Raw genomic sequence first — 10739 nt, 5'->3', positions numbered from 1 at the left:
GCTGACGTCCGGTAAGAGCGTCACTTCCGGGTTTCGCCTTCCGCCTAATGAGATCAGCCCTCCTGCGCGGTTACCTTGGAAACCCCAGGGACAGCTAATTCGAGAGGGTAATGCGGCAACGCGGGAGGAGAACTCAGGTAATGGCGCCAGCGAAAAGAGCCTGAGGATACGGAGAAACTGCATCTTCGCGTGACTTTGGGCGCTGTTCCTCGCGGTAGTGGCAAGGCCTCCTGGGAGTTGTAGTTCTACGGGAGGCCTGTTTTCCGCATCTTCCACTTTGATTCCCAGAGCTTTCTTTCCACTTAATTAATTATTCATGTATGCAAATTTGCTCTCTCACTGGCAAGGAGATTGGGTTTCTGCTCCCTGAGGACCCAAAAGGCCGGTTTCTTCTCTCTCTGTTTTGATGGCTTTGTTTCAAAAATGCCTTCTTGTAGACAGGATGGATATTATCTGTAAGTTAGGCGGTTCAATCTACCCTCTAGGGGCAGTCAATTGCCTAACTAGACATTCACATTGCAGCTCTGGTCAGCGAGCACTTAATCAGAAAGTCCACCCTCTGGAGGCAGCTATTACAAGTGCTTCGTCTCTCTTTATCGCCCATCAGCACCAGCGGTTTGGCTAATTGACATAATGAAATGTTAGAAATAGATTCTCATTGGTGAGATTAACAGCATTCAAGATAATGCGGATTGGCTGGGATATGTCAGACACTCTCCTAGCTTGCATGAACAGGATATTAAGAATCTAGCAAGCCTTGGTGCCTATAGCCATAGGAAATAAAACCATACTTTTGATCCTAATATGTTTTGTCTCCCGGATCTATCTCACCACTCTCTTGGGGTCTCTGTCTGCCCCAGTACCCTCTGGATTTCTCTCTTTTCAGGGTCTCTTCCCACCTCCTCTTTCTTGGTCTTTGTCTCCCCACCCACCTCCTTTCAGAGCCTCTGTTCTCTCTCTAATTCTGTGTCCTCTTCCCCTGTGGGACTTTTGTGTTTCTGTTTCCTCCAGAGAAGTTGAGGGGGGCTAACAGACACGGAGCTTAGGCTTGGACTGAGGAGGCATAAAAACATGGTTTATTCCAAACACTGCAATGTGGAATAAGAGAGTGGGAAGGGAGGTTGGTGGAGAAGTGTGGACTCCCAGACCCTCCCCTCCGCAACCCAGCCCCAGACCCGGCTGGAGATCTGGGAAGAGGAGGTTTTTTGGAGGACTGCTGGGTCATCACTGAAGGGTCGCAAATAAGGGTTGGATTTGGAGAGGATGTGGTTGGTGACAAGTGGGGTGTCGGGAGGTGCGGCAGGGTGGGAAGTTTTGGCTTCAGGGAGGTTGGGTTCATCGCGGTGCAAGGGAAGGCGGGGCTTCCGTTGGGGACGTGTCCTAGGTCAGAGTAGGGAAAAGCGACCGAGGATGGAAGAGGAGGAGGGGGTGTCACGGTTTGATGTCAAGGGTCACAGTCTGGTCGGGGCACAGTCTGGGGTTCGGGTCACAGTTTGGGGTCAGGGGTCACAGTCTGGAGTCGGATGACCATTTTAGGAGTCGGATGTCACAGTCTGGGTCAGGGGTTTCTGTGTGGCGGGGCCAAGGTCTGGGGTCACAGTTTGGCGAACGCGTCTCACAGTTTGGAGTCCCAATGAATGAAAGGTTAAAAACGGGCTTCCCCGGAGGCGTCGCTGGGGCCGGGGAGCTGCACAGTGATGTGGGGGCCACGGCCCCGGGCGTGGAGGTGGGACGCGGGAGTGGCGTGACCCCCCCACCTCCCGCCCCATCTGGTGACGTTAAAAAGCCCTTGTCGGGTTTAAAAAAAAGTCCGGTGGGCTCCAAGGCCCCCGCCCCCTCGCTCTCAGCCTGGGTGATAATTGGGGGGACCAAATCCTCTCCGGCTTGCGGTTCCTCCAGAACCAGGGGGCGCAGGACGCTGCTCCAGGCGGGGTCCAGCCAGTTCCACTGCTTTCCTTCCCAACCCACGCGGGTCCTGTCCACTGCGGGCGCCCCCTCGGGCCGTGGCCTGCGCTGACCAAGGGGGCGGTGGGGCCCCCGGGGCCGCGTCATACCTCGGACTCGAGGCTGGAGAAGTGTGCAGAGCCCCTGCGGGTGCCCAGGTCCCCGCCCCGGTGTCTCCGGTGGGAAGCTGTGGGCAGCGGCGGCCCCCAGTGCGCGGCGTGAGGGCACCTGCGAGCGTGGCGGGAGGGCCCGGTAAGCCTGCGCGCAGGGGCGGCGCGAGGGCACGAGCTGAGGTCCTCAAGCGAGCGCGAGGTGGGCGCGGGCGGCGGGAGGTCCCAGCCCCCAGCGGCGCGCCGGTGCCGGTGGTGGTGGGGCGCAGCAGCGGCGGGTGTGCGGTGCGAGGCCCGCGGGCGGTGCGGGTGTGACCGCGGGCACCCGCAGCGGGCACGGCGTCGGGGCGGAGGCCCGGCGGCCCAGGGTGGAGGCGGCGGCGCCCACCAGCCGCCGTCCAGGCCATCGTGCGAGCAGCTGAGATGGCGCGGCGGCGGCAGCAGCTCCAGGCTGGCGCAGTGGCGACAGTGCCAGGCGGCCGGACCGCTGCGCGGGGGCAGGTAGTCCCAGCTCCCGGCGCGCCAGCCCCCGAGCTTGTCGACCGACCAGTAGCGGCCGGGCGGCGGCCCGAGGCGCTCGGCGTACGGGTAGGGGAAGTCGGCGAACCACCAGGGCTCCAGGCCGCCCAGCGACGCGCCGCCCAGGCTCTCCGAGTCCTCCGAGTCCGACGGCGACGGCTCGAGGTCGAGGTAAGGGCAGGGGGGCGGCGCGGCCCGGCACGGGGGTGGAGCGGCCGGGGCTCCTCCGCCCGCGCCTCCCGCGCCTCCCGCGCCGCCCGCGCCCGGCCCCAGCAGGGGTTGGCTCTCGGGGTCCGATCGCGGCCACCGCGCGGGCGCCGGCGGGCTCTCGTCCTCGAAGGCCAGGCGGCAGAGTGGCGGCCCGACGGCGGTGGCCGCGGCGGCGGGGGGCGCGGGCGGCGACGGGAAGCCGGGGAAGGCGCCGGCGGGGGGCTCGGCCGGCTCCTTGTCGCGTACGATGGCGAAGTAGGAGGGCGGCGGCTTCTGCGGGGGCTGAGCGGCCGGCGGGGACAGCGGGCGCCCGGCTGCGCCCCGCGGTGCCGCACGCGCCTCGCCCAGGCCCAGGCCCAGGCCCTGCGGCTCGATGGGGCCGTAGTAGCGGTGGAAGCCGTCGGCCAGGCCCGCGCTCCCCGGCGGCCCCGCGCCCTTGGTCCGGCGCCAGCGGTCCACTGCGGCGCGCTCGCGGGGCACGAAAGGTGCGGGCCCGGGCGCCGGCCGCGGTGCGGGGTACGCGGGGCTGGGCAGGGGCTGCGGCGGCGGCGGGGGCTTGGCGGGCGGCGGGGCGGCCTCGGCGCTGCAGCAGCTGTACATGCCCTGCGGGTTCGGGGACAGGATGGGGGTCAGCGCGGGGTGCCCAGGAGGCCTACCTGCCTCCCCTCAGTCCCTCCCTCCTCTCCATTTCCCAGCCTGCGTCTCCCACTCTCTTCCCCACTATCCACATCTCGACCCACATCTCCATGTCTCTGCCCGGCTTTACCTTTGTCCCCTGCCCCCGCCATCTCCCCTTCTTTGCCTCCCTCTCTGCCCCGTACCCTGGAGAAGGCCAGCAGGAAGTCCATGCGGTGGGTGGGCCCCAGGCAATGCCGCAGGCGCCAGTACACCAGGTGCTCCCAGGCGAAGACCAGCAGGGACAGGCCCATGGCCACCAGGAGCATGTAGAAGACGCCCGCCATGTTGTCGATGTCCAGCTTGCTGCTCATCACCTCGATTTTGTCATTGTGGCAGATCCCGGAGAGCCACAGCCGCTCCAGCATCTCGATCTCATCTGGGGAGGGGCGGTCAAAAGTCACCTGCTATGAGTACCCTCAGAGGACCCTCGTCTGTGATGTGGGAGTGTAGGCCCTCAGCCCCTTCCTCCCTCAGACCCTGGTGTCCCGGCCTTTGTCCCTTTCTTCCCCAGAACCCAGGGGCCTCGCCCTCCCCCTCTCCGCTGTGGAAATCCCTGCGCGCAGCCGCACCATCCCCCAGGAACTGCAGCAGCGCCAGGTCGATGGGCCGCTTCCAGCGGGAGCCCTTGTGCAGGGCGATGCCATAGCCTGTCGTGGCGAAGACCTTGCCGGAGCCGATGGTGACAAGCTTGCAGCCCTCATCCTTGCGGGCCATGTAGTTGAGCACCGCAGCGTCGTAGATGAAGGCATCCAGCTTCCTGGAGGGAGGGGGAATGGAGGGCAGGGTCAGTCCCACCTAGATGCCCTCGCTGCCAGGCCTGGAACCTCCTCACCTCTAACCTCCAACTGCTCCAAATCCTAACTGGCCCTGAGCTCTTGAGCCAATCATTGCACTTCTCTGTACCTCAGTTTCAACATCAGTAAAATGGGCGTGGCAGCAATATCTCCCTTCAGAGTTGTTGCAAAAGTATGTTTTTAAGAGTCAGGGTCTTGCTCTGTTGTCCAGACTGGACCAGAAATCCTGGGCTCAAGCGATCCTCCTATCTCAGCCTCCCCAGGAGCAGGGACTATAGGCAAAGGTTAGATAGTACCTCAGGCAAAGGAGGTGTTAGCTGTGACTTTTTTTTTTTTTTTTTTTTTTGAGACAGAGTCTCACTCTGTTGCCCAGGCTGGAGTGCAGTGGCATGATCTTGGTTCACTGCAAGCCCCAACTCCCAGATTCACCCGATTCTCCTGCCTCAGCCTCCAAGTAGCTGGGATTACAAGCGCCCACTACCATGCCCAGCTACTTTTTGCCTTTTTAGTAGAGACAGGGTTTCATCATGTTGGCCAGGCTGGTCTTGAACCCCTGTCCTCGTGATCCGCCCATCTCGGCCTCCCAAAGTGCTGGGATTACAGGCATGAGCCATGGCAGGCGGCCAGAACAGGATGAAATAGTTACTCTTTTAGTCCTCACTGTAGTCCTCCAAAGGAGTGCATTTACTCTTGCATTTTAAAAAAGAGGATTGAGACCAGCCATGGTAGCTCATGGCTATAATCCCAGCAATTTGGGAAGCCAAGGCAGGTGGATCACCTGTGAACTCAGGAGTTCCAGACCAGCCTGGCCAACATGGTGAAACCCCATCTCTACTGAAAATACAAAAATTAGCCAGGTGTAGTGGCGGGCACCTGTAATCCCAGCTACTCAGGAGGTTGAGGCAGGAGAATTACTTGAACCTGGGAGGCAGAGGTTGCAGTGAGCCAAGATCGAGCCACTGCACTCCAGCCTGGGTGACAGAGATAGATGCCATCTCAAAACAAATAAAGAGGAGGATCGAGGCTTAGAAGGAGAAATGAGGAAAAAAATAATAATGCGAGTGAATGATTGCTTATATTGTGCCAGGCATTGTTCTATCTAGTCTAAGAACTCTTTTTTTTTTTTTTCCTGAGATAAGGTCTCACTATGTTGCCCAAGCTGAAATGCAGTGGCACCATCATAGCTCACTGCAGCCTTGACCTCTTGGGTTCAACTGATCCTCCTGCCTCAGCCTCCTGAGTAGCTGGGACTACAGGCACACATCACCACACCTGTCTAATTTTTGTATTTTTTGTAGAGACAGGGTTTCTCCATGTTGCCCAGGCTGGGCTCTAACTCCTGGGCTCAAGTGAGCCTCCCGCCTTGGCCACCCAAAGTGCTGGGACTACAGGTGTGAGCCTGTAGGGAGATAACCATTATTTTCAGATGGGAAAACACAGACCCAGACAAATACCTTAACTTGCTTGGGTTCTCCCACTAGGCCCTGATTTCTTTCTTTCTTTCTTTTTTTTCTTGAGACTGAGTTTCGCTCTTGTCCCCCAGGCTGGAATGCAGAGGTGTGATCTCGGCTCACTGCAACCTCCACCTCCCAGGTTCAAGCGATTCTCCTGCCTCAGCCACCCAAGTAGCTGGGATTATAGCCATGCACCACCACACATGGCTATTTTTCTATTTTTAGTAGAGATAGGGTTTGGCCATGTTGGCCAGGCTGGTCTTGAACTCCTGACCTCAGTTGATACACCCGCCTCGGCCTCCCAAAATGCTGGGATTACAGGCGTGAGCCACCACACCTGGCCTAGGCCCTGCCCAGGCTGGAGCACAATAGTGCCATCTGGGCTTACCACAATCTCCACCTCCCCAGATCAAACGATTCTCCTGTCTCAGCCTCCAGAGTACCTGGGATTGCAGGCATGCACCACCACGGCCAGCTAATTCTGTATTTTTAGTGGAGACAGGGTTTCTCCATTTTGGTCAGGCTGGTCTTGAATTCCCGACCTCAGGTTATCGGCCCACCTTGGCCTCCCAAAGTGGGTTTCGCCCAAGGTGCTGGGATTACAGGCATGAGCCACTGTGCCCAACCTAGGCCCTGATTTCTAAGACTTGGTGGGAAGAGGCGCAGGGCTGTGGAGTTAGTTCTCATGGATGCATTTGTTATGGCACATGCTGCTATCACTCTCATTTACAACTGCTGTCATTTTACATTTATTTCTGTGGTGGTTCAGAACCTTCTGAAGGTGGTTCTCAACCTTCCCCATGAGACTGCAAGACCCCCAGGGTCCCAGTTGGTCTCATTCTCATCTGTGACTGGGGCATAGTTCCTGGCACGTAGGATGGCGTTGATAGATATTTGCAGAATAAATGAGTGAATGAATAAATGAATCCACACAGAGGAATACTGTGTAACTCTTCTGTGGTATCAGATAAATGCTTATGATCTGACAGGTGAGGATGTATGGGGTATATTTTATATATTTTTAAAATATGTATATGTATATTTTTCTTTTATTTTTAGAGATGGGGTCTCACTCTGTTTCCCAGGCTGGTGTCTCAAACTCTGGGGCTCAAGCAATCCTCCTGCCTCAGCCTCCCAAAATGCTGGGATTACAGGCGTGAGCTTTCACACCCAACCTAGGGGTGTATTTTTTAAAAAGTTAGGCTGGGTGTGGTGGTTCATGCCTGTAATCCCAACACTTGGGCCACATAGTGATACCCTGCCTCTATAAAAAAAAAAATTAGGCTGGGTGCGGTAGCTCACGCCTGTCATCCCAGCACTTTGGGAGGCCGAGGTGGGCGGATCATGAGGTCAGGAGATCGAGACCATCCTGACTAACACGATGAAACCCTGTCTCTACTAAAAATACAAAAAAAAACTAGCCGGGCACGATGGCGGGCACCTATAGTCCCAGCTATTCGGGAGGCTGAGGCATGAGAATGGTGTGAACCCAGGAGGCGGAGCTTGCAGTGAGCCAAGATCGAACCACTACACTCCAGTCTGGGCAACAGAGCAAGACTCCATCTCAAAAAAAAAAAAAAAATTAGACAGGTGTGGTGATGCACCTATATTCCCAGTTACTCAGGAGGCTGAGGCAGGAGGATCCCTTGAGCCCAGGAGTCTGAAGCTGCAGTGAGCTATGATGACACCACTGCACCCCAGCCTGGGTGACAGAGGGATACCCTGTCTCTAAAAACAAAAAAACGAACAAAAAAATTACTCCCAGAATCCTATATAAAATATGAGTTCATATTGGCTGGGTGCAGTGACTCACACCTATAATCCCAGCACTTTGGGAGGCCGAGGCGGGCGGATCATATGAGGTCAGGAGTTCCACACCAGCCTGGCCAACATGGCGAAACCCCATCTCTATTAAAAATACAAAAATTAAGCCGGGCGCGGTGGCTCAAGCCTGTAATCCCAGCACTTTGGGAGGCCGAGATGGGCGGATCACGAGGTCAGGAGATCGAGACCATCCTGGCTAACCCGGTGAAACCCCGTCTCTACTAAAAAAATACAAAAAACTAGCCGGGCGAGGTGGCGGGTGCCTGTAGTCCCAGCTACTCAGGAGGCTGAGGCAGAATGGTGTAAACCTGGGAGGCGGAGCTTGCAGTGAGCAGAGATCCGGCCACTGCACTCCAGCCTGGGTGACAGAGTGAGACTCCGTCTCAAAAAAAAAAAACAAAAAAAACACAAAAATTAGGCCAGGCGCAGTGGCGGGCGCCTGTAGTCCCTGCTACCCGGGAGGCTGAGGCAGAATAATTGCTTGAACCGGGGAGGCAGAAGTTGCAGTGAGCTGAGATTGCACCACTGTACTCCAGCCTGGGTGACAGAGTGAGACCCTGTCTAAAAGAAAAAATATATATATATAATTTCATATTTATTTACTTAATGATATTTGTTGTGGGGTAAAATTTTGGTCATCTTAACTGCAGACATTGGACTAGCTCTTAGAGGGAGGTACCTCTCCTTCCTGAGTCCAGCATTATCCAAAAGAACATGCTCTGATGATGGAATGTTCCCTCTTCGCTGTCCAGCATGACAGCCAAGAGCCACATATGGCTCTCTAGCACCTGAAATGTGACCAGTGTGACAAAGGGGTGAATTTTTTTTTTTTTTTTTTTTTTGAGACAGAGTCTTGCTCTGTCACCCAGCTGGAGTGCAGTGGTACAATCTTGGTTCACTGCAACTTCTGCCTCCCGGGCTCAAGTGATTCTCCTGCCTCAGCCTCCCAAGCAGCTGGGATTACAGGTGTGCACCACCATGCCCGGCTAATTTTTGTACTTTGAGTAGAGACAGGGTTTTGCCATGTTGCCCAGGCTGATCTCGAACTCCTGACCTCAGGTGATCTGCCGGCTTCGGTCTCCCAAAGTGTTGGGATTACAGGTGTGAGCCTTAGCTCCTGGCCACATTTTATGTAATTTCATTAATTTAAATGGAAGTAAGTATTGTACAGCACAGTTCTGGGAAGCCAAGATAGATAGATAAAGACAATAGATAAAGATAAAGAAAGATAAGACAAGCTAGGGCCAAGGGCGGTGGCTCATGCCTGTAATCCCAGCACTTTAGGAGGCCGAGACAGGTGGATCACAAGGCCAGGAGTTCATGACCAGCCTGGCCATGCTGAAACCCCATCTCTACTAAAAACACAAAAATTCGCTGGGTGTGGTGGTGCACGCCTGTAATCCCAGCTACTTGGGAGGGTGAGGCAGGAGAATCGCTGGAACCCGGGCAGCAGAGGTTGCAGTAAGCCAAGATCAAGCCATTGCACTGCAGCCTGGGCGACAGAGCAAGACTCCGTCTCAAAAAAAAAAAAAGCATGGCTGGATGCTGAGTTGAAGAGAAGCCAAAGGATCTTCCAGGGAATACTTAACCTCCAGTTTTGAGTGGTGAGCCCGTCTGTTGATTTAAGTCCTCCTGTGTCCCCAAACCTTAAGAAAAGTCCTGTCCACACACTCACAGGCTCACATATAAATGCCGTGTGTGTGTGTGGTTGGTTGCATAGAAATCAGGGAAAAGGACTGAATTAGTCCATACGTGCTAAGTGGGGAAAGACACAGGAAGTGGATTCCCCAAACTGAATGTCTCTCTAGCTGAAGCAAAGACTCGGGGTGGAGAATGTGAAGCTCTGGATAATTAGCAGAAACCTGGGGAGGACGTTCATCATCCCACTGTTGTAGAATGGGGTTTGAATTAATTTTATATAGATCCTAACAGGGAGTTCCCAGATGACATCTGGAAACATAAGTATAGGTGAGAAAAATACAGCCACTGCCTGCAGGCACTTCTGCCTTGTAGGCAAACTGTAATTTTTCCCTATGTTTCTCTTTGTTTAGGAAGATGCCCTTGGGGGTGAAAGGTGAATTGCTATTGATGTTTTTTTTTTTTTTTTTTTTTTTTTGAGACGGAGTCTCGCTCTGTCGCCCAGGCTGGAGTGCAGTGGCCGGATCTCGGCTCACTGCAAGCTCCGCCTCCCGGGTTCACGCCATTCTCCGGCCTCAGCCTCCTGAGTAGCTGGGACTACAGGCGCTGCCACCTCGCCTGGCTATTTTTTGTATTTCTTAGTAGAGACGGGGTTTCACCGTGTTAGCCAGGATGGTCTCGATCTCCTGACCTCGTGATCCACCCATCTCGGCCTCCCAAAGTGCTGGGATTACAGGCTTGAGCCACCGCGCCCGGCCCTATTGATGTTTAAGTGGAAAGAAGTTTCTAGAGTTAGGTTGAAGGGGAGGGATGGAGGGGCTGGGACTGGGATAAGATGGAAGGAGTGTCTCCGGGGTCCTTAGAGGACAATGGGGAGTGGAAGGAGAGACTCCAGTTGAATTTTGGAGAAAGCTAAAAGTCAAGGTTCCCAGTGGTGGAAATATTTGAGAGATTTCAGAAAGAGGAGCTCTAACAGCATTCACTTTCAATTGTTTGCTCAGTTGTTCTGGGATATACTGTCTCCCTCCCCTCTCACATCCACCCCACCACGCCCTCATGGTCCCTAAATATCTATTTAAACTCAGCCATTCCAGGGGCCCTGGCTCATGCCTGTCATCCCAGCACTTTGGGAGGCTGAGGCAGGAGGACTGCTTGAGTCTAGGAGTTCAAGACCAGCTTGGACAACAAAGGGAGACCCTGTTTCTACAAAAACTTTAAAAATTAGCCAGGTTTGGTGGTACACGCCTGTCGTCTCAACTACTTGGGAGGCTGAGGTGGGAGGATTGCTTGAGGGCAGGAGGTTGAGGTTACAGTGAGCTATGATTGTGCCATGCATTCCAACCTGGGTGACAGAGGGAGACCCTGTCTCAAAAACAAAACTAAAAGACCTCAGCCATTTCCTACAGCCTTTGTTCGGGTGTAGGTTTGGGAAAAATTAAAATTCCCTGCATCCGTCCTTTCTTTCTTGTTTGTTCTTACTCTGTCATCAGAGGGATCTTAACATTTGAGTCAGCTCTGTCCCTTTTCAGCTCACCACCCTCCGTTGGCTCCCCTCGTCACTCAGAGTG

General features: G+C 55.1%; 1 protein-coding gene across 2 annotated transcripts in view; it reads right to left on the bottom strand.

Annotated features, from left to right (window-relative positions):
- Window positions 1-1054: 1054 nt before the first annotated feature.
- Window positions 1055-10739, bottom strand: part of GRIN2D (glutamate ionotropic receptor NMDA type subunit 2D) — a 57470-nt gene continuing 47785 nt past the window's right edge. For both annotated transcript variants that reach the window (XM_015124463.3, XM_077980460.1), the window contains 3 exons: window positions 4031-4218; window positions 3605-3837; window positions 1055-3386 (listed from right to left, as the gene is read on the bottom strand). In XM_015124463.3, coding sequence (XP_014979949.2) covers window positions 2049-3386; window positions 3605-3837; window positions 4031-4218 — 1759 coding nt within the window. In that variant the 3' untranslated portion in view covers window positions 1055-2048. The remainder of the gene's footprint in view (window positions 3387-3604; window positions 3838-4030; window positions 4219-10739) is intronic.

This window comes from Macaca mulatta, chromosome 19 (genome assembly GCF_049350105.2).
Source record: "Macaca mulatta isolate MMU2019108-1 chromosome 19, T2T-MMU8v2.0, whole genome shotgun sequence".
Classification (NCBI taxonomy): Eukaryota; Metazoa; Chordata; class Mammalia; order Primates; family Cercopithecidae; genus Macaca; species Macaca mulatta.
Note: the sequence above shows the minus strand (reverse complement) of the source record. Positions and strands in the feature narration are given on the sequence as shown.